This window comes from Perkinsus marinus (assembly GCF_000006405.1).
Source record: "Perkinsus marinus ATCC 50983 genomic scaffold scf_1104296950436, whole genome shotgun sequence".
Taxonomy (NCBI): domain Eukaryota; phylum Perkinsozoa; order Perkinsida; family Perkinsidae; genus Perkinsus; species Perkinsus marinus.
In genome coordinates this window covers 5755-31064 of record NW_003209596.1, presented here as the reverse complement: position 1 = coordinate 31064, position 25310 = coordinate 5755, and the positions used below count along the sequence as shown (strand labels likewise).

Here is a 25310-nt window from a genome sequence, read left to right as displayed (position 1 = left end):
GACTTGAACTCTCGATGTCCTTGAAATTTGGTAGAACATCTCAATTGAAACGGTCCTTAACTACCATCAATACACAATTACGTTCTTCTGCTCTAAGGCTGTGGTCATCGTCTCTTGAGTCCCTTCCCTCCTCTCGACCTTCGTCGCTTAACGAATGTTCAGAACGGTTTGATTACTGCTCCACTTGCTGCTGCTGCCATCGCTTTTTTTCAACTGGTAGAACACCTCACCTTGGTATCACCAATATTCAGAAAACGGATTGATAAACGTGATTCTATGAAGTATGATTTGATATGATCAGAGAATTTCGTCACGTGACCAACTTGAGAACCAATCTCTATACAAGCGGTTATCCTCGTGTGATACGTTATCGTGATGACTGCAAACTCGTTGCATAACGCGTGTGATACTCCTTGTATTCAGTCGACCATAGTCTACTCATGGTAGGTTTCTTTTTCATCTCATATCCTACTAGTTCCTATAATGAGGTGGTCTACTGCAGCATCGGCTACTTGTACGTTACTCATGTTCGGCATGCAAGGATGTTCGACAGCAGGTGGTAGTAAAGGTAGTGGGAATTTGCCATCCGCTCTCCCTGATGACCCTAACCAACCGGTGACATTCCCTGCTAGTACTCCTTTCCCACCGACTGCTAGGCCAATATCCTCTGATGCGTGTAGTGGGAATAAGATTGGTACCTATACCTGGTCTCAGAGCTATTGGAGGGAAAGTGATGATTCTTTGATTAACTTCGCTACGAGTGATATGGGCCGTCAGTGGAATTGTGGAGATTTGTATATCAACATTGCTGATGCCTCGAACTATAACATCATTAAGGATCAGACCAAGCTCGTAAGCTGGATGAAGAAGTGGCGTCAGGAGACTGGTAACAACGGCGTCATCTGGCTCACTTATGGTGATGTTGTCGATAAGAATGGCGAGAAGATGGTGGGATTCGTGACGACCTTCGAGCAGTTCCTCATGCGTTCCGTGTCAGCGCAGACTATGGCTGAGATAGCCCCTATTGGTATCAGCTTTGATGTTGAGCATATTGCCGATAATTACTATAAGGAGGCTCTCACGAAGTCACATGACATGATTAACGAGGTGACTCAGGGTATGGGGTATCTACCTAACTCCATTTACGTTGATAGTACCATCGAGGGTGAGGAGAACTCTCAGGAGACTGAATACGTTATGCGTTATGCAGACCACGCCCTTATGATGTTGTACAGAAATGAATTAGGTGGTAGTTATGAGGATGATCTGCTCGAACGCATGAAGTGGATGATGACCGAGCAATGCACCGTATGTACTAAGCCTGGTTGGGAGGATCTCAAGGCTAAGATTACCATTATGGTCGAAGGCTCGTGTAAGATGGGCCACGGGTGTGGTAAGCTGTCTATGTGCGCTAAGGATACCTCCTCTTACCCCGACGCTAATGGTGGCATCGAGTACATCTGGAACACCCTCAACAATCTGACCAAACGTATGGTAGAGGAGGGTGTCGTGACTCAGGAGCAGTTCGATCATCTCTTCGACGTCAACGGTACACTGTTCGCGGTCCATAACTGGGAATGGTCTCGCTGTTTTTATGGAGATAGTTACTCTCAAGACATGGGCTTCTCCGTTTGTAAGGATTATCATTCTATGGCTGCCGACTGTCGGCTGAAGTAAATCGGCTATCATGTGTTTTCCTTAATGTCCTGCATACACTGTCCACTAGGTTGTGGTGTAAATATAAACCATCCTTTTCCTTACATGTAAACATCATCTATTGTGTTGTTACTTAACCAACGGGAACACGCAGTACTTGAGAAACTACAAGCATCCAGGACAGTGACGGAGCTTGTTATGAGCAAACATATCACATTCGTAGCAAACATCACTCAAACACTGATCACATCTAGCGCCGCCCTCTGTGAAGTCAGTTCCACAAAATTGGCATGTATAGGACTTGGGGTAGTCTACCGTCGGTAGTAAGGTGTACCTATATTAGACTCAGCTACTTGGGAAGTAGGAACTTGATTACGTTGGCATAGAGTAAATGTGTCGATGATGTTTCTTCAGCGCATCATCATCCACTAAGGGAAGTCTACATACTGGACAGTTAACTGGTATCTCACAGACTGGGCTGTGGCACTGTGGACAAATGTACCTGATTGTATAGGCATAACTCCCCACCACCACAACACTGTTTAGCAAGACTCACACGAAGGTCTTTTGTAGCCTATTGTGACACATACACTTTATTGGTGGATCTGCTGTATGGTTACCATCGCATGCTCTTCGTACTGGGAATCCCATTTTGATATAGCTCGGGGAGCTCACCCAATTTGGTGGCGTGAGATGCTCTGATTACCCTAGACTCCAGTATTGGTAGCGAACAGAGAACTTACTCTGCATTAAACGTTTGAAATGTATAGGACTAGTAGCAACAGAGAAGGTGCCACCAGTCATCTCTACAACTTTCCGTAACGCATACAGTTCTGGCGATAGTGATATCACAGACACCTGGGCGTGATGATCATGTCTGGACAGACATGGAAGAATAGATTACCCTCACTGAGTTGGGCTTGATTTCCTCTATAAGCCTATCAACACAGTCTGGTATGAGCTTTCCACTGGTAGGTGGATCTGCTGAGTGCAACGAACCCCATACTATTAACACCTCACGTGTGCCTGATAAGGATCGTAATCCACCCATACTCTCTCCCCTATATATCACCATAACGAGGTAGACTCCCTTTAGCAGCCTGACCCACTGCTTCAAGTGCATTGACGAGGGATGCTGAGCCTGAGGCCCCACCAGTGGAGAACTGGAGGACTCGCTCCATTTGGGAGGCCGGTTGGCCCGACATACCTGCATGCTTGAGTAGTATAGTATATGGTTGAGCGGAAATGGTTACGCGTGACGAAGTGAGCCCTCTGGTCTCGTAATGCAAGGACGGACAGGTTACTGATAGGGTTGAGGTCGAAGTATTGGGGGATGAAATTACGACAAAGATGCGATACTACGAAATCTAACCTGAGATCATCAGAGAATGACTTCGGCGTGATCCCCCTTGATATAACCTATTCTGTTTGTAATCCATATTCTGCATAGCAGAGCTCATATCTACTACCAAGTACAGGAACCGTAGTAAGCCTCTCTTCAAGGCCATTGACTGCTTATGGACTAGTTCGCCATCCTCACCAGCTGAGACTGGGAGCACACCATCGTAGTTCCGCGGGTATCTGGTTAGGCGATGTACTATGAAATATGGGTAGATAAAACGCCTCACTTCCGAGCAATGGAGGCTTCGTCTCGCACTACCAGTTTGCCGTGCCTAAACACACATCACTCTATACCGTATTTATTTCCCGTGTACGATACTGGTCTTTGGTGATGTTGATCCAACTCTTAGTGTAATCAGCCTCCCATGCATGAGCCTCGTCCAATTGTCCAGCACCACTGGAATCCCCTGCCGACTTCTCCAAAACTACATCCTCGACTAACTCTGTCATGTAGGCAAGGGTTGATTCAACCACACACACTGCGTAGATTAGCACGGTCAGAAATATGATTCATAGTTCTCACACGAACACAGGAATCCTCCAGTCAGAGATCACTGCTCAGTAGTTAGTGATGTTGAGTGATATATCTATGTTCTACTAGGACGGTCGCATGCAAGGTTGTCCAGGGCCCTCTTTAATGTCTCACGAGACGATAAATGTCCGTTTGTTGGATATGATATTATCTCTCGTACGCTGGTTATGGTGAGAGCACTCCATGGTTAGAGTTCACTCCTCCATATGGGATTAACACCAAGCAAGTTGAATGAATCACCTCTTCTAGTAGTTTTTCCTGGCGAAGAGTTTGAGGGGGTATGCCAATAGTACTCAAATGATGATTTTTGACGGTTGAACAGCTTCAGGTTGTCACTCTCTTTCATTATTGATAAACTTTATAGTAATTATAGCACTATGGTTCTCAGATGTCAGCATTACTACGCTGATGATATTCATTATTCAGCATATCAGTTGTTGAATTGCTGACTTGTGCATTTATTGAAGCAATACCACGCGCTACGAAACTCTCTCATGCGCCACAAAATTCTCATGCACGCGTTTCTACTCCCATGAAGGTGTTGACATCCAGAAACTTGCTTAGCGTCTTACAAACATTTCTAGCCACGGTCCTGGAAACGTTCTTATGACTCCGGAACGGTTCATTGAACAACCCGTTAGATTCAAGATGGCGCCTTCATCCATAGACTAATCAATACTCCAGTTAGTGCCAGTATCCCATGTATAAACTGCTACTATGTTAACATTCAACATCAAGTGTTTGCACTAAATGTGTCCCCCAATGGGGACTCCCCATAGGCTCGAGCCAGCAGTTAAAATCCAAGTTTTGTATTCTTCAGCCTCTCAGCAAGGTTGCACTGTATGTAGCTAGCCTAGTTTCATTAACAATAAATGGTGGTTAGACCTAGTCGTATAGTGAAGTCTCAGCTAGTATGGACAGCGATACTAGGTTCAGCAGCAATAGGGGCTGTCGGTGTTATTAGGGCTAATAGGAATAAAGCAAGCAAGGACTGTGTGGATAGATCCACTCGCGATGAAGGTATGCTTACGTTGGAGATGCATTTGTAAGAGTCAGCGCCTTGTAGATGATATTGAAGGCCATTCGGCGAGGAAGAAGCTGTCACGAAGTGATCTGTGGAGGGTCATAATTAGGATACTTGATCTCAAGAATGACAGGCATGCTCAGAAGCTTTGTAAGGAGTTGCTCCGATGTGTTATTATGCCTATCGGGTTTATTACTGCTAAGGATAACCCCCTGATGTGATCAGGTATATTCATGTTGGGGATAGCATGCATCTTTGCTCAAATAGATGTCCGGAAGGCTAGGTTACAAGGAGAACTTTTTAGAGCGGTCTTTGAGGGCCGCAAGGATGTCTTTGGATCACTCCTCATCCGCAATCTGGCCTTGGGTTTTGCCCTATCCGTCGCGAGTAAAGCCCTGGCTAATTTTGTTAGTACTATGGGATGCTTCACTTTTCTTCTAATTGGTTAACCTTTGGTATCTTAGGTAGTCTTGGTCGCCATTGGCATGCTAAAATGGCTATGTATCTACAGGGCCTCTACTTCGACAGCCTAAACTACTATCACCTTCAGGGGAAGGCTCATGCTTATGATAGGATATGCACTGATGTGACATCACTCCATATCCCTTATTGTGACTTCGACGATAGGTTCCACTCCTCACGAGGGATCTTGGGCTCGCAGCATGTGACTTAGTTAATAGTATCACCAACTTCACGTTTTTCTCGAGCCTTATATATCCGTTTGCCAAGAGCATAAGTGGATCAAGGATGGATGGTCTGAAGCTCACTGCTGGTCCGATATTGTACTACCAACCTCACCTAGCAAAGCTGAGCTATGACATGCTGTAGGTATGCAGCATCATCCTACCTTATAGTCCAACGCTTAGCCCCGGACTATGGTTCACAGAGTGAGTGAGGAGATCTCCGACTTGGTTTAGTCGGTGGTTATACTGTTAGGGAAGCGACTACGAAAGCTCGAGTCTACATATAAGCATGGGCATTCTAGACTGGCCAGGAACTCTGAGGCTGTTGCCCTTTACCAAGGAGGGTATTGACACAGGATTGTACCTAGTGATATCCCACCTCCTTATAGGCCATATGAGAGTGAAGTGCTCCAGAATGCATTTGAAAGGCTCTTGGCATACTTGGATAAGATACGTCATGATAACTTCATATCGAACGTGTTGCAGGAGTAGGTGGTAGGATGGTTATTAGCTTGGCATTGTGCTCTCAGATACGTTGCACGTTACTGTACGTTTACTCTAGCCATGTACCTTATCCTTATACCCTTCTTCAAACAGAGTAGGGCAGGGAAATCTAAAGGCGATATGCTATATCAGATAAGGTCAGTACACTCGAGACGTTCTATCACCTTGCTATTATTTCCTTTATATCCGTTCTCAGATATCTGACAGACATGCTCCTCATGGAACTGGTAGCATGTGCCCAATTCGCCAGACTAGCAGGGACACTAGCTCGACTGGCAGGCTTGGTGGATCGTTGTGGGAGGCTGGTAGTAGTGATGATGATGATGCTATTGTTGGTTATATTAGACCATAGGTCATAGAGATGGAGGATCGGAAGGCATTGACCTCATCCAAAGCTAAGGCCGAGGCAACTCGGAGGAGGTTCAGTGCTGACGCCGAAGCGGCTGAAGTCATTTTCGAGGGAGTAGATATCGATACTCCCACGGGGCATCGTCTAGTAATGGAGTCTTCTCTCGCGAGGCACTACTTGCCTCGGCCCAGGTTACGGACCTCAACCTCCGTATCAGCAGAGGGGATAATGTCATTATATGTGGCCCGAATGGTGCTGGGAAATCTAGTATTTTCCGGTGCTTGGGTGGTCTATGGGATATTAAGCGAGGTAGGCCAACGAAGAGTTATAAGTGGTGGCAAGTTGAGCTTAGTCGAGTGACGGCAAGATTATAATTGATATATCAGGTACCATCACTAGGCCTGGTAGTAGGGGAGGAGTTGGCCTTCATAGCTATGTATTCTACCTACCCCAGAAGCCCTATTGTGTTGTGGGCACCCTTTCCGATAACATATGTTATCCTGATAGCAACAGACCAGATGAGGGGCAGCTGGTATCGTTACTACGCCTGGTTGAACTATCTCATCTCAATGACTTTAATAGTATGTCCTTGGACTGCATTAGCGATAGGCAGCTTCCTGGTAGGTGTTATCGATTGGGATTCCCGGCTATCTCTAGGGGAGCAGCAGAGATTATCAATGGCACGACTATTCTGGCACAGGCCTACCTTTGCTATCTTGGACGAGTGTACTTCGGCGGTGAGTATTAAGATGGAACGAAGGCTCTTCAAGTTATGTGGTCAACTTGGTATATCACTTATTACTATATCCCATCGTCCAGCACTGCATGAGTTCCATCATCATATGGTTACACTGGATGGTTGTGGAGGGTGAGCTCTCCCCTGCTACTGAGTACGGTTAGCCTGCTATCGTTGAGAAGGTATACTATAACGTCTATCGAAGGGTCCACAGCTCGCAATGCACCATTCAAAGCATCGCAGTCCTTGCAGTCCCTCCTCCAAACAGGCGCCTTACCTTTTACCGAGATTGTCCGTCGGTTCGAGAGTAGGGTTGACCCGTTTTCATGCCTCGTGTGAGTGCTCTCTCCCAGAGACGGGGTCCCTACAGCAGCTAGGTAGTGCTATGACTACAACTAACCAGTCACGTGAGAGTAATCCGCATGGCCCAGGTGAGCTAATACCTATGATGAGTGAATGTGACCACATTCAATAGCCGCTGGTGTAGGTTCCCAGCGTAGTGGCCTTACTACACAGACTACCGTCAATATACCACGTCTAGTGAAGCTCCTGGGTCCCATTGATAGGGCTCAAGGCGCGAGGTTGATGGGGCTTTTATCGGTCATCATTGGAAGTGGGATAATAATTGACGCTAGCATACCTGACCATGTGGATATTAGGAACCTACGTTAGTAATAGGATAGCTCATATCAATGGTCATGCATTGAGGTTGCTAATGCAGAGGAAGACTGTGGATTTCTATGCTTTGGTATGATGATCAGTATTATCACGATGCGGTCGAGCATGATGTCAGTCTATATTAGGTAGTTAATGCCCTTATGATGGGCCTCGTTCAGGCTGTTCTCACTCCTCTTGGTGATATCATTGAGGCTGGCATTGCCGACCATTGGCGGCGACAACTCACGAATACACTCTCTAAACGGTAGGTGGGGTTGTGTACTTCACTTTCGCATGTACGTGTAGGTATTTCAAGGACTCCACCTTCTATCACTTGGTATCGCCAGCTGGCGGCTGTGATCAGGTCATTGTGGAGGACGTCCCTAAGGTGGGATACATCAGGGCTTCCTGCCATTCTAAGTGCGTTCCTCTTGATAGTTGGCTGAGGCTCTGGCAAACATGCTCAGTGATACACTAAAGCCGCTGGTGGATCTGGGCTGGTTTAGTGCGGGTGTCTTGCAGCTTACGGGTAGATATGAGGAGCATTGTCTTGTTAGTTATGGTAATGAGCCTACCACCTCAGGCACCACTGGTCTGTCTTCTTTATTGACCTACATCATTTCCGGGATGGTGTTCCTTCGTCTCATCCGTCCTGATCTTGCCGGATTGACGGCCAAACGAGAGGAGCTGGGTACCGCATTTTCATTGTGTTTGCCGTGGGAATATGAGTTGTAGATGGGGCCTTCTCAATGTTCCATGCCCGACTGAGTCAGTGTGCTGAGTCCATCGCCTTCCTCGATGGTGGTGCTGTAGAGTCACGGACAGCTGATAAGTACTGATAGAACGAGTCATCCAGGTCACAGGTTAGGGGATATCACTCAGGTTGTTGGCGGCTAAGTTAGACTTCCAACGTACCTCCAAGAGGCTTGAACATTTCTACGGCATATTCGATTTTTTCATATCCCAGATGGTACCCCAGAACGCATCTTGGGTGCTCAGCCTTATGTACCGCCAAGGCGCTGGTGGCGTTGAAGGAGATGAGTATCTGAGTCATACACTGAGGTGAAAATCGAAATCGTTTGGGGGTTGTGGCTGAGCACTTGTTAGGTATCTTGGCTCTGTGGTATCGCATTCATTCTCGGCATTGGGTATGTTGATGGAGCTGGGTGGCAAGTGGGTGGGAGCTAGTGGACATGCTTCAAGGGTAGTGCTGCTACATATGCACAATAGTCAAACTTTATATTGGTATCGTCCCAGGTGGAAGAGCTCCTGAGGGCCTGTGAGAAAACTACCGCTCGGTTGGATGGGAGAGTTGATGGTAATTCTTGATGGTCACTGACGGATTTATTTGGAATACACCTTAGCTGAATCTAGTCACGTCGCAGAAGTTGCCAAGGATATGATAAAGCTTGAGCAAGTGGATATTCAGACCCCTGATGGGGGTCTTGTACTGGTAGGATAGCCTCATGTGGTATTGCGACAGTGTACTTACTATAGGCATCCCAGCTGAGCATCATGGTGGATTCCAATACTGATAAGGGTATGATCATAACTGGCCCCAACGGTTGTGGCAAGAGCGGTGTTCTACGTAATCCCTGGCTCTATGGTTTAGATCCACTACATGAGCACGAACAGGTACTATAGTAGGGCTGTGGTCTCCTGGTGGTGGTACACTACTAACTCCATCGGCTAAGGAACTGCATTACGTTCCAACGAAGCCGTATATGCCAGAAGGAACTCTAGCAGACTTGGTCACTTATCCGCACAGGGTAATCCTGCACGGTTTAATAACGCACAATGGTGAGCCTCCATGATGCTAGCGTCAGGCCGGCGCTGATGAGACAACTCTGTCGAGAGTTGAGGAATGCTTACATCATGTTCATTTGAGCTATCTCGTACCACGCCAGTCTGAAGGGCTACTAACTCTAGATGAGGATTGGGAGAATAAGCTTAGTCTTGGTGACAGCAGAGAATAGGCATGGCTAGGCTATTGTAATATTGGTTTCTTCCCATCATGGAGCTCCTCTTGATGATGCTGGTATTACTCAGTTTCCGCAGCCCGCTTGGGCACTGCTGGATGAGTGCACCAGTGCAGTGGCTCTCGATGGGGAGGAGAGCATGTATCGCCATCTTAGAGATGAATTTCACTGTGATGCTCTGAAACACGAAAATCCCATGCCACTGTCGTTGTAGGTACGGTCCTTACAGCATCGCAAAAGCCGTGGTTGCTCAATTTTCACTCGCAGTTATTGGAGCTAGGGACAGGGACTGGATACGCCAGCTGGAGTGTTACTAGGATCAATGATGGGAATGGTCAAACAGATGGCTCTGGGTGGGATTGAGAGGGAGTAGACCATCCTTGAGGAGGAGCCTTTCAGGTTATCTCGAAGGTTACCAGACTTGGTTTATGTAGATAAGCGTCAGCCGAATGGCGTCTTGCCCCAGCGGCCTGTGAATCAGGTTTGTGTTTTCCTTTTCAAGTGTAGTGATTATGTAATTTCAGGAGCCGGCGTCAGTAGAGCAGTTGGATGGCAAAGATGATGGCGGTCTCTACACGTATGATGAGGTCTTCCGTTCTTATGAGTCCAGTCCGAGTACCGAGAGGAGCAACGAGTCTTGTGAGGATGATATAAGGCAGGAGGCGGTCCCGACCACGGAACCTAGTGGGGTCCGACTTTCGAGCGAGATGAAGTCTGCTGGTGAGGTGGATTCCCAGGCACCATCCAGGGGGGGCAGACGGGACCGGAAGGTGATGGGTATTCGTACGGGCTCTGTAGCACCGTGCACATTTGGTTCTAGCTCTAGTATTGATTCATCTCTCAGAGCACCAGAAGACACGGTCGACGGGGCGGACAGAGATGAAGATATGTCAAGTGATAGTAGCTGACCTATGACCTCCATGCTAACGTGCATGGGTACCCTTCAGTGTCATTCAAGTTCTTGGATAATGGATGGTTTCGTTTTAACTTGTTTTCCGCCTTGAGTTTGAAGGATTGCCTTTGTCATTGGTCCTGAGTGTCTACCCAGGGTAGGTTAGTGTCTTGAAAGTATTCTCCATCGCCATGGGATGTGCTGAGAGCAAAAATGTGGTGGATAACATAACAACGCCAAGCAGTGCGGGGTAATGTGTCCGATGACCCCCTTGGACTATATCCTATCAGGTCTCTCGACTCGACACCAACGCCGTACAAAGAGGGTGTGGTACCGCTAACACCAACACTGCATATGGATGGGTGTAACACCATATCGACTCTTCTTACATGATTGCCTCTCCTTCAGCCCTGCCATCTACTTCAACTACTTCCTCCTCAACACGTGTCCCAGATGAATCTATGCGTAATCATGATCAGCACTTACCTCCACTACCGGGCTTGATGGCCCATAGGAAGCCTAGATCAGCTCGACCTGCAACAAGCAGATCTTTGGATGCTTCTGGTAAGTGCGTGGGGTTGCTCTTTTGATTATCCTTACAATACTTCAGGTGTGATGAGCACCCCTACTATGTATAGGCGTCGGTAAGTTATTAATGCCTATCACAGAGTAAACCATTAGCAGGTACCCTAGTGCATCCCCTCGTATCACCACTAGCAGCCTAGGTGAGCAGCCATCGGCTCCCTATGTACCTCATTAAAATCTGTTTATCTCTCAGCTGGTGATACCCCACGTACACGCGGAGCCATCGGAGTGTCACCATCATGTAGCCTGTATGCGTAGGCAACTTCTTATTTTAGCTCTATACAGATATGGTGCTGATACTTTCAGGTATCAGAGCTCACCTCGTGGCGCAGTCATCGTCTCAACACCGCGAAGGAGAGAAGCAAGGGTGAGACTATGACTCCTCCTTATGATAATGACTTGTCTTCCTCAGAGCCGAGGTATGGCGACCTATGCAGCTCGAAGAATACCGCGTAACAGCGAGGTTATGGCGGCATAACCCTACATTATATCATCTCGCATTGTCCATTCCGTCGGTTGATAGAATGATGTTCATTCGATTGCCAGTTTATTGAACAGTTCCTCTTACCTCTTGTTCGTCTGCATCGGAGGAAAGGCCTTTTTAGGGCACAGCGTTGAGTGGCAACATGATGCCTTAGTTGCGCTCGACTTGTTGTTCCATTCTGCTGTTCTAGTATCATCATTAGCCACCATTGTTGCTGTTGTGATGCTCGATACTATTATAATGTAAATAAGGTCTTAACAACCAGTAAGAGCAGCAGCGATACTGATATTAGTTGTAGGAGAATCCTCGTAGACCCCCGTCTCCTCATCTATATCACTGTTGTATGGAAGAAGATTGAAGTACTTGTATAAAATCTAGGCAACATTGCGGGTTCCATTAGAGTTGTGATATTGGTTGTAAGTATTGATATGATGTCTGCTGTACTTCTGGTAGTTCTAGTCATCATTGTGAAGTCGGTCACAATGAGCCATTCATCTCTTACCAACTTTCAACTGATCTCCCTTCTTTCCCCGTTCACTCGTATTCCGAATTTTCGAGGCCTGTGCGCTCTGAGGTGAGTGTGTTACTGACCATTCAAGTGCAGTTGAGGACTCATCGTTACCTTCATCGTATCCGATCAACTTCGCCATTATTATGCTATCGTTACACAGCTATAATGTCCGCTCGACCCGCTTGAGGTGATCTTCCTGTAGTCGCTATCCTTGCCTTCGTTGGGTCGTACCTATCAATGGGTAGAGTCTACGTCACATGTGCACCACCTTCTTCACTGCTGTATACTTATCGTTATCCTTAGTGACCTATCTCTCGTCCTCATCCTCCTCATTATCACTGTACCAATCGGTTGTTGTCCACTGCGTTGTTCCCATCTCGTTTCAGCTCGTTGATGCTTGTATGTATCGGAGGCGAATGGACGGTACTCTCCCGTTATGTTATCCACTGTACGAGATGGACGACGTTCATTCCCCTGTTCAATGCATAGTGAGCCTGTATGCGACTGTAGTCATAACAGTCGTCACACACCTCCATATTGGTTATAGTATCTGAAAGCTGTCGTCCTACATCATTTATATACAGTAGTAGTTGTTCTATGCCCCTCGGGATGTGCTGCACTATGGTAGTTTATCTCAAGAGTGCATGTATGCAGCGATGTTGGTGACGATGAGACGACCACAAAGGGTCGAATCCCCCCACGGCACAAGTTCTGCCATTCACACTAGCAGTTTTGCGAATATCATTGAACGGTCATGATGCAACTGTATCATGTAGCCCCACTAGGTGTGAGGGTCTTCTTGCATGGGCCCTCGGTTGGTGTGGTCTTCCTGATTGTCCGAAGTATCTACTTAACTTTCCCTGCTGCTGTCTTCCATAGAGCTCCTGCGACTTCGTTGGTAATTTCTAACATCATTATTAATGAGTGACTTGAGTTGACTGTCTACATTTAGGATGGTAATGGAAGATTATATGCATATAATGAAACGCTTACTCATCGTTGAATACTTGATTGGTTAACACTCGATGTGCTGTGCGGCTCATTAAGGGATTTAAACCATGTTAGTTAGAAGTTATTTGCACTCAACCTGGTTATTTGGGATTCATCGGGGAAGGAGCTCGTGTAGGTTGTCACCGTAAATTAGAAGAGCACATAGATTTTAGGCAGTTCACGGGGACCTCCGGGATCGAACCCTTGTCCTGGCACTTGGAACCTATATTCCTCAGTGTAATCTTATGACCCTGTTACCAGCAGGAGCATGTCCATCTCGCCGAGCATCACTTCCGACTTACTTGACACCATTCCAGTCGTCAACAGGAACTGATGCTGATTCCGGTGGCCAACCATTCCTTCCCATAGAATCCAAGAGCTCAAGGGGATATCGTCATGCTACTCGATGTAAGCGGCCTCGCAGATTGTATACACCTCACTGATGAGCTGACAGTTCTTATTTCAGTCGTAACGAGAGCTCCTCAGCCTCCTAGTAGTTTATCCCCACTTGACGCGGAAGGCTTTCGATCGAGCTCTCACGAGAAGGACCAGCTCTCACCAGGATCGGTGCCGTTGGGGACGCGCTCGCCATGCAGCAGTAGCGTCGGATCGGAAAGTGCCGGAATGAATGCAACCAATCGACGTCGAGGGTCTAGGGCCAATTCTAAAGGCCACAATGTTAACTTTCAGAGAGTATGTGATGACGGATTAACTATAAACAATGAGGTCGGTGACCTCCCTTCAAGTGTCTCACACCTGATCGGTCGAACTAAGGAGGCTGAGTGTGTGAAGGCGTTACACATCGTGGTAAGACAGTCTTATGAGGATGAAGATGTTTGGCCAACGACAACAGCAGGAGAAGATGGTTCTTCTTCTTCTCATAGATCTGATGGCTTCGATCAGTTTCTATGGGATCGTATTATGGCCAGTGGACCTCAATTGAGCAAAGGACCATCATCATCAACAACATTCACTAGCTGTCATTCTGATACCACTGAATTGGTGAGACGATCGACAGATCCTCAACTGTCGTCGACTCCACATCCTCATAATCAAACCCTTACATGTGTGAGAGCAGATGCTAATGAACGGTGTAAGCGGATCGGTGGAAGATAGCCATGTCTAGTTCGATTATCCTTTTGTATATACCGAACGCATTAAAATCGTCCTTCCTGCTACATCGAGGCTCACCACCTCATATTATGCGAATTCTGTTATGAGCCGTTTGTACCATGGACGCCAGGTAGCTCACTTATACCGGCCCACTGGCCACCTACATGTTGTTTATTCCTTAACGAACTCTTTGACGAGGTCTTAATGACTTCTAGACTCCCAGAGGCTCACAGCGTATTGTTGTCGCTGTAAATCGTTCTGATCAGATCAGCGGCTTCTCTATTCCAAGTATAACATTCTGATTTCCTTGCGGGCTATACTGTAGCCTTGGATTATGGGTCAATACTGACGTTTCTATCTTCTCAGACTCCGTCTCTTGTATGGCTCCTGCTCGTGCTATGTGGTTATGATAGACGGCAGATATCCCTGTACGAGGCAGCATTGGAAGTATGTATTATATCGGTAGTCACTGGATATAGATGGGACTGCAGTAGTCTATAGGTTGGGGGCTACGACTTCAGTATGTAGTAGTATCTATCAAGGCCTATAGCATGAGTAGACAGCATCATGTGATAGACGGCTATCCTCATAATGAATTCTATTCTAACTGTCGTAATTAGGGAGCATCCTCCGTGTCCCCAGTATCCAGAAGAAGACTCCGGTTTTTACGGGCTTATGCTGTACCGGAAGGGATGCCCCCGCATCTCACGCCTGGATATTGTAGGGGTCATATCCTTTGGGATGTTGTTGAGCACAATGCTGAATGTCTTACACTTTATTATGGCTTCTGTAATCAGCGAGAGAGCTGTATGGAGCTATCACGTCGCAGAGCTTCACACCTAGGAAACGGTAGTCTGAGTGATATTCCATGAGAGCGCTCGAACAACAGTAATATACCTCATGATTGGTCTCTGAGATCTTGATGTGACCCGACCGGGCTGAACGTGATGATGCTGTAGCGTATGTAGTGTTTGTCAATGATGTGGGAATGGGTTCGTCCGCATTGTAGTAGGTGAAGGCCTATGTCTAACACTCCACCACGGTTACCTCAAGATCGGCATCATCATAACCGTCCTTCCTCTACACCCTTTGTGCGTGAAGAGCCACAGGAGCGGATACCTAGGAAGCGGTGTCGGGGTGGATCTAGTGATGCTCCACTGAGCATTGACCTCAGCCGTTTAGTCCTCTCCCCCTCATCAATAGGTCCTCTACCACATCATCATCACACCCCCGTTGGAGGTTGGGTTGCTGCTGAGGACGTTGATAGTATGAATACTTCTGATATCGAGATCGAGGCTATAGAAGGGAGACTTCGTGAGTTGAGGATCCGCAAGGCACGACAAATTGCTGTAGAATGCTCCTTGTTGAGGTCAGAAGGATGCTCCGCTCGATCCCCAGGACAGGAGATAGATCTATCCTCCCCATCTCATTCAAGTATCCAAGAGAGGTCTCCCGATTCACCGTGCAGTCCTGATCGTAGCCCTGCGCGGTCCTCCTCACCCCGTTGTAGAGTATGTGATGGCATGTTATTGAGGTTGCCAGACCTACATCCACTGCCCCAACCCTCATCCCCGCACATCGCTAGCTCTCGAGTATCTATGATCAGCCTATCGCCTCCCCTTCGAGGCATGGTGGGGGGATGCAGGCAAGCTCACCGTCCTCCACGACGACGATCTCCTTCCCGAACTGGTGAGCAGCTAGAACAGCTCGTTGCGCATCGCGTCAGTCCTTCATCCCCAAGAGGTCCGTGCAGTCCCCAAGGGATGCGTACACTCGATGAATGTACCAAGCTAGTCTCGTCAGCGTTGGGTCTGCGATGTGAAGAGCGACTATCATCGCAATCCTTGGTGACGAGTAGTACGCAGACACCGAAGCGGCGAAGTCGTTCTCGATCCAGGAAGAGAGGCCAATTAGCCGTTAGCAAGGGCTATAGGAATCTGCTCTTGGGTCCCTTGGGCACTAGTTGACACTGTACAGTATTAAGCATGTGTGATAGAGTGCTGATACGTTCACTTTATTGGTGCTATCATGGGTTTACTGTGAATGAGTTAGAGTTATTCAATGATGGATTCCATATGGGAGTATATCATTTGGGTAGGACTGTAGGACATATCTCTCCAGCATGGGACTCCTGAGCATCTTGAAAAAGTTGAAGCGTGATGAAAAAGAGGCTAGGATACTGGTATTAGGCCTAGACAATGCTGGTAAGACAACGATACTGCGCAAGCTTAGTGAGGAAGATATCACTCAAGTGATGCCTACACAGGTGAGTCGCTCCTTATCATACCAGCTCTTACAATATGTGATGATCATGTTTTCGTTGTGATATCCTGGTAGGGCTTCAATATAAAGAGTCTGGTCCGCGATGGCTTCAAGCTGAATGTATGGGATATTGGTGGTGAGTCATCTATTGTCGCCTGTAGTTAGTGAGTGATGCTCAGGCCAGAAGACCATCCGACCGTACTGGTCCAACTACTTTGAGGCCACCGATGGGCTAGTGTTCGTGGTAGACTCAGCAGATCGTAGACGATTGGAGGAGAGCGGCAAGGAACTAAATGAACTACTGCAAGAGGATAAGCTGGGTATAGCATTTCAAGGTGGGGTCGGATGGAACTTTTGTATGTCAAGAGGGACAGCTCTATTGGTATTCGCCAACAAACAGGATTTACTACAGGCATTGCCTGCCAATGTGAGACTTCTATACCCGCCGTGTAGTAGATCTTTCACTCTAGGAGATATCTGATGCTTTACATTTGGATAACATCAGAGATAGGACTTGGACCATACAAGTGGGTGATAGGGTTATGATGCAGCATGCTAGTGTTGACTAGGCATGCTCAGCCAAGTCGGGTGAAGGGGTCCAGGATGGTATGGAATGGTTGGTCGGAGTTATATCCAGTAAACAGCAGCATGGTGCGCATCCATCTTATTGATAATATCAACACATGCTGATGAATGTTCACTCATGAGACACCTATACTCCCCTTTCTTCCGTTGATAGCCGGGTGATGGGCGATTGTTGCCAGTAGTCTGTTCAGTGGTCTAACATTAACATGTCCCAGTCCACCTCGTCATCACCGAGTGCAACTGGAGCCATGACAATGGCCTCCCTTGGTGAGGAGGGGCCTGGTAAGCAGGCCCCTAGCTACCATGGTGGCCCCGTACAACTGATATCCATCGATGAGTCTGGCCAATGCACTGTTGATGAGTACGCCCTCAATATACTAAGGCAGATAGAGGGGAAGGTCATTGCATGCTGCTTTCGGGTTTGAGAGATATCCTACATCAGGTCGCTGTAATTGGTATTGCTGGTCTGTACCGTACGGGCAAGAGTTTTCTCATGAACCGTCTCCTTGGCTTACAGGATGGATTCGAGATAGGCCCTAGTGTGAACCCCTGCACTCGTGGTATATGGATGTGGGGCCAACCGGTAGTATCCCTTGCTCTTGCCAACCGCCTTACCGGAATAACACAATGACTCAGGTCCAACTAGGGCAAAACTTTCATGCTATTCTTATCGATACTGAGGGTCTTGGTAGCTGTGTCCGAACAACAAGCTGCGATATGCAGATATTCTCATTGTGCCTGCTGCTTTGCTCCTTCTTCGTGTACAACAGTATGGGTGCGATTAACGAGGAGAGTCTCGACCAACTCAATCTGGTGAGTACTCTGGCTTAAGAGTATCCGGTAATGCCGTGGGATAGGTACTTCATCTCACAAAGCACATTCATGTTCGATCCTCATCCAAGAGCAACCCAGATTTGTCCAAGGACTCTGCTGACCTTGCCGCTCACTTCCCACCTTTACTGTGGGTTCTCAGGGACTTCAACCTGAAGCTAGTCAACGAAACGGGGCAACCAATATCACCTAAAGAGTGACGGATGAGGGCCATCTGCTGTCAATGATGCTTCTAGCCAAGGTATCTCGAGCATGCTCTGAGGCCAGTAGCAGGTCGTAGTGAAGGGATCGAACAGAAGAATAAAATACGTGATTGCATCAAGGCTATGTTCAGGGATAGGAGCTGTTCAGTGATGGTTAGGCCAGTGGAAAATGAGTAGTCATTATCATTGACACTGTATATTCATGAGGATGGCTTATTATATCAGGGCCGACTTGAGGAACATCCAGAAGCTGCCGTATCAAGCATTGAGGCCTCAATTCCAGCAGCAGGTTGATGCATTCGTTCAGAAGGTAAGACTCACGTACATTCAGTGGACTTAGACTGGTCAATAGGTGTACTCATCGTTGAAGCCTAAGATGATAGGAGGGACAACCCTCAACGGATCGATGCTCGCCACACTTGCTCAGGAGTAAGCTTGCCAACACCGCCAAAGGCAGTGCTGTAACTACTCGTGATAGATATGTCAACGCCATAAACTCTAGTGCCGTGCCCACCATACAGAGTGCCTGGACCAACGTTGTCACGCATCAACTCAGGATATCTCTCAGAGATGCGGTGCATGTGTAGGTCTACACTTATTGTTTCCCGATGAACAATGGGATCAGGTACCGAGCCACGATGAACGAGGATGTGATGCAGAAGCTGCCGATGCCAGAGAAGGAGGTTCGAGCTAAGCACAAGCAGGCGAAGGCTGCAGCCTTACAGGTCTTTAACGGTCCTAAGTTTGACCAAGGTTGCCTCACGGATGGTGACGATTGAGAAGAGGCGGTCCTCGGTTTATTAGGCGACAGTCGGTATCTCGACTTTAAACAAGAACTGAGGAATGCTATCACAAGATTGAATGATCATGTGAACGCGGAAAACAAGAGGGCCTCGGAGAGGGAGTGCCATGCTGTCTACACAGAGCTCCAGAACAGGCAAGATGGCTTGTTGGTACACGTATTGTGCACAATAGTATAGGTTATTGTTCCACAATATGGTCGCTCTTCCACAGGTACATTGAGCAAAAAAATTTCGTAAACTTCACCGACCTAGCCGTGGCCTGGCAGCAGGTATTAAGCATTCGTTTGTTTCCGAACGATTCCCTTTCCAGTTGATCTCCCTATACGAGTCGACGGCGGTTGGGCCAGCATCCACTGACCTGCTGCTCACAACTATCTTCCCGGACATGGTCGCTTCAGTACAGAAGATGTGGGAAGACCTATGCAAGGATAATGACGAGCTGAAACGACAACTGCAAACGAAGTTGGATCTGCGGCAGCCTCCGAATTTGGTATCCGGCTTCAGGTTGGCCGAAGCTGATGGTAGGAACACTGCTGTCCAGGAAATGATTACTCGAGAGCGTGAGCAGCACACTGACGATTTCGCCCAAGTAGAAACTCCATTCTAGCTTGCATGGGATGGTTGTTTGTATACCAGGAAAGGAAAAAGTGGACAGAGCGTGTCGTTGAGCTCGAGACGATGCTGGAGGAGGCTAAGCAGTCGTTGGAAGATACACAATACAGATTCCAACGAGAGACGGCTCAAGTGAGCACAGTGAATACTCCGAAGGCCGCTATTGTCGCCGCCGACCGCTCCAGATGCGTGACCAGGAGTCTGTCATGCGGGATCAAGTGAAGCAATTGCAGGACAGACTACAAGAGAGGAGTAGCTCGAAGAGCAGCTCCAGCAAGGGAGCCACTGGAGCCGAGTTGAACAATCTGAGGTAGACCAGACACTGAGGGTCGCTCTGAGGTGATCGTATGGTAGGGATGCGGTGTATGGAGCATTATCGGAGTTAAAGTCCCTGGACTTGGACAAGAAACAGTTATCGGTGAAGGCTGAGCATGAGAAGCAGCTCATAGGTGGGCACCTCATCTGTGCCGACGACATTGAGTGCTACTCATCAAGCAGGACTGGAGAGGAAATTCAATAAACAATTGAATGAGGCACGACGGAAGAACGAGATGTTGATTGAGCATCTCAGACAGACCTATGAGGAAGAGGTAAGTTAAGAGCAGCGATATTGTTGATATTGTCTCCAAGGTTGATACTCTGAAGTCCCAACGAAGTGAACTCCAACAGACTGTGAAGGAGTTCGAGAAGCAGCTAGCCATGCGGACAGCTGAGTGTGATAAGCTACGGTCCATGGTGGCTAGTGCCGAGACTGACCGGAAGCTGAGACAACAACACGCTGATGTAGGCCAGTGTGTGAGTGGAGACATCAGGGCTGCTCGGTAGGTCTTAGTGAATCAATCTGAGCTCATCATAAGCTTCCTACGTGGACTTGGTCATGGAGATGGACCACAGATTGGGGTGAAGCTCGAGAAGCTGTCGACGCAAGCACAAGATCTCTTTGGAGTAACAGTTCGACGGACATGAATGATATGTGGAGTCGGTGATGAATCTTGCTTATTGTAGCAATGTTGATGAGCATATTATCGTTGTGCAGCAACATGGTATAATTACAATTAGATTTCCGTAAGTGAAGTGTGAACTGAGCTAGTGGCAAGATGACTCTACCTCTCGGTATATATTAGTTTGTAGCCCATCAGATGGCCAACTACAACACAACAATATCGTCTATGCGGCGGCACATCACGGACTTGGTTAACTCATGATCACGTTGCGCTGCATAGTCATTCCTGAAATCTGGGAGATGTTCAGGGCGATGTCCAACTGTACAAAGCTATTTCCAGGTAAGAAGTAAGGGCTTGCTACATCGACAGATGGATAACAGCAGAACTAGGACGAAGTGTCGCTGGATGTACAAGAAGTATAACAAATCCAAGGACTATTGTCGGGAGTCGTGAGTCAGGCTTATACGCGAACCGCACGCATGAGTTACGAGTTCTGCGCACTACAGAACGAAAAGACATGGTGGGGGATTTCCCATTGCCGTTCCCTGGCCAATCAGATGACATACAGTTCCTCCTACTAGTGACCGTGAGCATGGAACTAAGTAGGACTAGAACGAATTCACGCAGGCGCGACCTGCCTACTGACTAGGGCTGCAAATGAAAAAGCTAAATTTTAACGAGCCGTGGGAATTGGCTGATTATCCGTGCACACATAGAACTCCACGCTAACCGGTGCCTTCTCAAGTATGGTTGACACTCAAATTATGTGACCAGAGATTGGTCTCGACATGTTCGAATTCACGTGATGCTGCGTGACTCACGCAGCGTGAGTATGGCGCGCGCTGAAGCCTCTTAAGAGCAGTTTCGTGGGAAATAGAAGGTTGACTCAGTGACTTGCGTCACAAGGTCTTACCCTTCAATTGATACAACAAATCACAGACATGATGCGCTCTGTGACGTCTTCGAACTCAAGCTCTGGGGTGAGGAATTTTAAATTAGCTCGGTCTGGTCGCACACGCTTCATTTATCGGGACCATGATACCTCATGTTGATGTATCACACTATGTCAATGGAGTGTGTTTGTAAAGCATATTATCGTCCGTATGATCTGAGCAACACCAATAGAGTTATAACACTTGAGCCATGTATCGAACACAGGTCATATACAACATTCCACGGTGGAGCGTTGGAGTCTCCACCATGAGATAGATGCTCTCGGTAGATGGAGCTTGTGCAACCAAAGACACAAGTTGAATACAAAAATCTAAAATTCATTACATCAGCGCGTGAGTTCGCATATACCATGGAGCACGTCATGCTCATGCATTACTGTACCACTAGTATGCGAAGATTTCAGAACCCGATCCATCGAATCAATCTCCTATCTCCCGTGAAACTGCTCTGACGATGCTTTTGTGCGCGCCATGCGCACGCATCAACACGTGGATTCGAACATTTCAAGACCAATCTCTGGTCACAGGATTTCACTTTCAACCATACTTGAGAGGGCACCCGTTAGCGTAGAATTCTATGTGTACACGGATAATCAGCCAATTTCCACGGCTCGTTTGAATTTAGCATTTTCATTTGCAGCCCTATTCGGTAGGCAGCCTGCCTAAGGCAGGTCGCACCTGCATAATTGCGTAAAAGGTTTGGACGCACTCTCTCAGGGGCCCCTACCCTGGCGCGCGCTTATGCCGTCATGGCATATGCTGAAGCTTTGGCATGCCCAACACCGAGTTACCGTTGTTGCGTCCACTAGTGCAGGGTCTGTTGTGAACAGCTTCCCTAAGGGTCTTGATTTCAGGCGCGCAATATCGTGACGCCGTTGTGACACGTACACGATCAGCCCCGTTCATTGCACTCTCTCCCATGAGGCTTTGTTTGCTCAGTTTTTTAGGCGTCGTTACGGGTTATGACCCTACATTTTTCTGTGCTGCCTCTCATTTCCCATCTTCTGATTCCCAACTCTTCCCAAGGTTTGGTTCATGAACTCCGCCCAGTTTTTTTTCTTTTTTGCCATTTCCCTCTACTATGAACAGTGCTGTTGTTGAGATTCGAAATACATTCATACACGTCCGGCCCTCGTCAGAGATGTATGATACCCAACGAAGACCTCGCAGCCTTTCTTGTCCACCTCTCACACATCTTGCTTCTGATAACGCCGAGATCACATCTGAATGGCGTCGCACATCTTACAGTGCAGGTGATCAGCCAACATATCAGGTGACTTGGTGACATATCTTATATCAGGTGACGCTAGGGACCGCTTCTCTACTCCTTCCAATGGCATCTCTAACAATTTCCGGATCCTTGGTTCGGAGGGTCTCACTACAGTCATGCTCCGTGATCTCCCTCTAAAGTATACACATGAGTTGTTATGGGTATTTATGGAGACATGTGGTTTCACTGGTACCTACGACTTTATATACCTTCCGACTGACTTCGTCAGAGGGACTAACATGGGTTACGGCTTCATCAACTTCAAAACTTCTCATTATGCGAAGACTTTTATGTCTAGCGTGAACGGAGTCCGGTTACCTTTCAGTGGTAACAGTTCGAAACAGTGCACTTGTTGTTGGGCCCGTATTCAAGGCTATGATGCTAATATTGCCCATGTTGCTAAATCAGCATTGAAAAATCTACCTGGTAATGTGAGACCTATAATCCTTAATCCCAGTGGTGTTCGTATCCCATTCATTTGCCATGGCGGCGAGAAGACTATCTCTCCTAGGAAGTTCAGCAAGGAAGCTCGCAAGAGTGGTCAAGAAGATCCAAGGAAAATCTTCATTGGGGGTATCCGAGAAGGTGTCACAGAAGAGTCTATGCGGGCAGCCATACTGAATTGTATGCCTTCTGGTTCTGACGTGTTAGATTGTTCTATCGTTAGAGATTGCCGCAATGGCAAGAATAGAGGATTCGGATTCGTCACATTTGACTCCCATGAGACTTCTGCATTCGTACTTGATAAGTACTCTACCGGCGCATCCCCTTTATCTATTGATGGCCATGTTGTTTCGGTTAAGCCGTATATGGTTGTGTAGCTTGTGAACATTTACTGTACATAACTATTGTTTGTCGATTTGTTCGGAGTTTACTATCATTGTGAATAGTCCCACCAACATTATTCTTACCGTATCCCCTTTAACTATTTGTTTGTACATTATCATTATGGACCTTAGGTATTAGATACCTTTTGACGGCGTATTCTTTTTTTAGCGATGATAGGGGTTACTATCTCCTTACGTTGCTCCTGCAAGGCTCCAAGTGGATCGTCGATGGGAGTCCTTAAACTCCCTGATACATTGGCAAATTGGCTAGTGTAGTGTCTCAGCGTGCCCTTCCTTGAAGGGCACTGCACTCTGATGTTCATGAGAGTATATGACCTGTAATCCTATCATAGGATTCCTATGTAGTTATTACGTACAGCTCGCCTGAGCACGGGCTTTGTCCCCACTCATTCAATTTTGCGTTCATTCGGTACTCAATGGAAGATCTCTGAACTCATTATATCCTAGGGACTCGTGATCAACAGTATGACATAGTGTTATGCATGTGGGCCGATTGGTAGCCTGGAAACTGCCTTCTTTTCGGGAAGTGAACCACTGTATAACAAAATTGAACTTGTCATAGAGTTGTGTGCTCACTAGTACATCGTTAGGTTATTTATTGTGTGCAACACTACTCAGCGCATATTGTACTAGAGTATATTGCAGTAACCGTGCTGATTCAACACTGCTATCTCCATAGCATGGAGTTCATGCTGTCCGTGATTGTGATGCAGTCCCAATCAACATCTTGGTAATGAGTCAACTGGACAATCGTTCGGCTAGTTGCACCTCTCTTTACACTATGAGTATCAACCTCTCTTGTCCCCTCGTTGATGGTAGCCGCATGGCTGCTATAAGAGGCCACCGTGTTAGGCTGATTGGGAAGGTAAGGAGTTTCCTTTGTCCCCTTCTTCCAATTATGGCTTGCTCAGCTGAGTGGCGATGGTAACAATGAGGGGGAGTTCCACCTCATGGCCCCCGATGGAGAGCAAATACTGTGTAAATCCCCGGAGGGTATAACAACACCAAACAGTGGGGACATATTGTAGGAGGCTACTACTGTATTGATGTGATGAATGTATTGTGTCAGAGTGGTCGAGGTTGTAGGGACGGTTAGTGGCGATAAGGAGATCGACTTGGATATCCCACCTCAAGTCCATCAAGGGGGAGATATTGACCTGCCAATAATGGCCAAGGTTATAGCCCTACAACATAGGTAATATCAACTCAATGAGTGCAAGAAGATGTAATGCTTGTAGGTCCCATGTCGCCCACTTATATGAGGCTGTACAAGCATAGTTGCATTTGTCCATCCTCCCTCGGACTGCTACTACAACGCTGCTAGTGACAATTCATGATTCTTTTGCTCCCTCACTCTTCGTTGTTGTATTGGTTAATGCGTATCTGTTCAATACCACGTTGGGCCTCTCTGACTGGGATCCCTCGGAGGAAATTCAATCCTGGGGGTGAGGACCTTCATAGGCTAGGTATTGACAGGGACATCTCTGTCGGCAAAGCAAAACCACTGTGGAGGAAATAGACTCGTACCTACTACTGTTGAATCCTATGGTTAGGTTAACAGAACCCGAGTAAGTAGCTCTTGATGGTGTCGAGGTGAAGTGGAGGACGAGGAGTGGAGTATGAGGACCAAGCAGGCCTTATTCTCTCGCAAGGCCAGCGTGTACGCTAAGTTGATCTGGTCCGGAGACGCACTATCCACAAGACTGTGGAAGGATAGCTGAGCTCAAGCGATGTGTTATCGATGCAGAGGCAGCGTATATTGTGGAGCGTATCAAAGTGGTCTGTTGAGAGAAAGAATAGAGAATGCGGAGTTAAGGGTGGGATAGTGACGGACTAACAGGGCCGTACAAGATGACGATTGATAATGATTCGGCTTCCTTGACCAACAATGTTGAATGCGTCA

General features: G+C 47.3%; 11 protein-coding genes across 11 annotated transcripts; 10 read left to right on the top strand and 1 right to left on the bottom strand.

Annotated features, from left to right (window-relative positions):
- Nucleotides 1-457: 457 nt before the first annotated feature.
- On the top strand, nucleotides 458-1677 carry Pmar_PMAR018457 (hypothetical protein; the record flags this gene model as incomplete). Its single annotated transcript, XM_002777975.1, has 1 exon — nucleotides 458-1677. The coding sequence occupies exon 1, from the start codon at nucleotides 484-486 to the stop codon at nucleotides 1675-1677; it is 1194 nt and encodes a 397-aa protein (XP_002778021.1). The 5' UTR covers nucleotides 458-483.
- A 137-nt stretch (nucleotides 1678-1814) lies between these two features.
- Pmar_PMAR018456 (conserved hypothetical protein) lies at nucleotides 1815-3507 on the bottom strand (the record flags this gene model as incomplete). Its single annotated transcript, XM_002777974.1, has 10 exons — nucleotides 1815-1990; nucleotides 2033-2158; nucleotides 2213-2354; nucleotides 2400-2514; nucleotides 2561-2682; nucleotides 2729-2863; nucleotides 2910-3028; nucleotides 3076-3237; nucleotides 3285-3329; nucleotides 3377-3507. 10 exons carry the CDS (start codon nucleotides 3505-3507, stop codon nucleotides 1822-1824), a joined length of 1266 nt encoding a protein of 421 aa, XP_002778020.1. The 3' UTR covers nucleotides 1815-1821.
- A 954-nt stretch (nucleotides 3508-4461) lies between these two features.
- Nucleotides 4462-5286, top strand: Pmar_PMAR018455 (hypothetical protein; the record flags this gene model as incomplete). The annotated part of the gene is made up of 4 exons (XM_002777973.1): nucleotides 4462-4609; nucleotides 4656-4763; nucleotides 4839-5000; nucleotides 5078-5286. 4 exons carry the CDS (start codon nucleotides 4462-4464, stop codon nucleotides 5284-5286), a joined length of 627 nt encoding a protein of 208 aa, XP_002778019.1.
- A 574-nt stretch (nucleotides 5287-5860) lies between these two features.
- Pmar_PMAR018454 (peroxisomal abc transporter, putative) lies at nucleotides 5861-6897 on the top strand (the record flags this gene model as incomplete). Its single annotated transcript, XM_002777972.1, has 5 exons — nucleotides 5861-5937; nucleotides 5997-6105; nucleotides 6153-6296; nucleotides 6341-6458; nucleotides 6536-6897. 5 exons carry the CDS (start codon nucleotides 5861-5863, stop codon nucleotides 6895-6897), a joined length of 810 nt encoding a protein of 269 aa, XP_002778018.1.
- Nucleotides 6898-7531: 634 nt separating this feature from the next.
- Pmar_PMAR018453 (Peroxisomal long-chain fatty acid import protein, putative) lies at nucleotides 7532-9518 on the top strand (the record flags this gene model as incomplete). The annotated part of the gene is made up of 13 exons (XM_002777971.1): nucleotides 7532-7633; nucleotides 7689-7807; nucleotides 7849-7930; nucleotides 7981-8071; nucleotides 8126-8233; nucleotides 8278-8374; nucleotides 8425-8604; nucleotides 8650-8746; nucleotides 8800-8860; nucleotides 8907-8995; nucleotides 9040-9130; nucleotides 9178-9311; nucleotides 9369-9518. The coding sequence occupies 13 exons, from the start codon at nucleotides 7532-7534 to the stop codon at nucleotides 9516-9518; spliced, it is 1401 nt and encodes a 466-aa protein (XP_002778017.1).
- A 73-nt stretch (nucleotides 9519-9591) lies between these two features.
- On the top strand, nucleotides 9592-10002 carry Pmar_PMAR018452 (hypothetical protein; the record flags this gene model as incomplete). The annotated part of the gene is made up of 3 exons (XM_002777970.1): nucleotides 9592-9691; nucleotides 9736-9874; nucleotides 9921-10002. Coding segments are annotated over 3 exons (321 nt in total), but the record flags the coding sequence as incomplete, so codon positions are not given.
- Nucleotides 10003-16218: 6216 nt separating this feature from the next.
- On the top strand, nucleotides 16219-17029 carry Pmar_PMAR018451 (ADP-ribosylation factor, putative; the record flags this gene model as incomplete). The annotated part of the gene is made up of 5 exons (XM_002777969.1): nucleotides 16219-16362; nucleotides 16434-16494; nucleotides 16538-16785; nucleotides 16829-16885; nucleotides 16928-17029. 5 exons carry the CDS (start codon nucleotides 16219-16221, stop codon nucleotides 17027-17029), a joined length of 612 nt encoding a protein of 203 aa, XP_002778015.1.
- A 168-nt stretch (nucleotides 17030-17197) lies between these two features.
- Nucleotides 17198-18756, top strand: Pmar_PMAR018450 (Guanylate-binding protein, putative; the record flags this gene model as incomplete). Its single annotated transcript, XM_002777968.1, has 9 exons — nucleotides 17198-17341; nucleotides 17386-17526; nucleotides 17580-17756; nucleotides 17801-17970; nucleotides 18016-18150; nucleotides 18203-18287; nucleotides 18330-18406; nucleotides 18456-18560; nucleotides 18603-18756. 9 exons carry the CDS (start codon nucleotides 17198-17200, stop codon nucleotides 18754-18756), a joined length of 1188 nt encoding a protein of 395 aa, XP_002778014.1.
- Nucleotides 18757-19165: 409 nt separating this feature from the next.
- Nucleotides 19166-20442, top strand: Pmar_PMAR018449 (myosin heavy chain, cardiac muscle beta isoform, putative; the record flags this gene model as incomplete). Its single annotated transcript, XM_002777967.1, has 8 exons — nucleotides 19166-19242; nucleotides 19285-19369; nucleotides 19417-19524; nucleotides 19578-19702; nucleotides 19747-19841; nucleotides 19891-19982; nucleotides 20023-20175; nucleotides 20218-20442. 8 exons carry the CDS (start codon nucleotides 19166-19168, stop codon nucleotides 20356-20358), a joined length of 876 nt encoding a protein of 291 aa, XP_002778013.1. The 3' UTR covers nucleotides 20359-20442.
- A 1988-nt stretch (nucleotides 20443-22430) lies between these two features.
- Nucleotides 22431-23380, top strand: Pmar_PMAR018448 (RNA-binding protein, putative; the record flags this gene model as incomplete). The annotated part of the gene is made up of 2 exons (XM_002777966.1): nucleotides 22431-22542; nucleotides 22590-23380. 2 exons carry the CDS (start codon nucleotides 22431-22433, stop codon nucleotides 23378-23380), a joined length of 903 nt encoding a protein of 300 aa, XP_002778012.1.
- An 808-nt stretch (nucleotides 23381-24188) lies between these two features.
- On the top strand, nucleotides 24189-24685 carry Pmar_PMAR018447 (hypothetical protein; the record flags this gene model as incomplete). Its single annotated transcript, XM_002777965.1, has 4 exons — nucleotides 24189-24272; nucleotides 24319-24431; nucleotides 24477-24602; nucleotides 24646-24685. The coding sequence occupies 4 exons, from the start codon at nucleotides 24189-24191 to the stop codon at nucleotides 24683-24685; spliced, it is 363 nt and encodes a 120-aa protein (XP_002778011.1).
- Nucleotides 24686-25310: the final 625 nt, after the last annotated feature.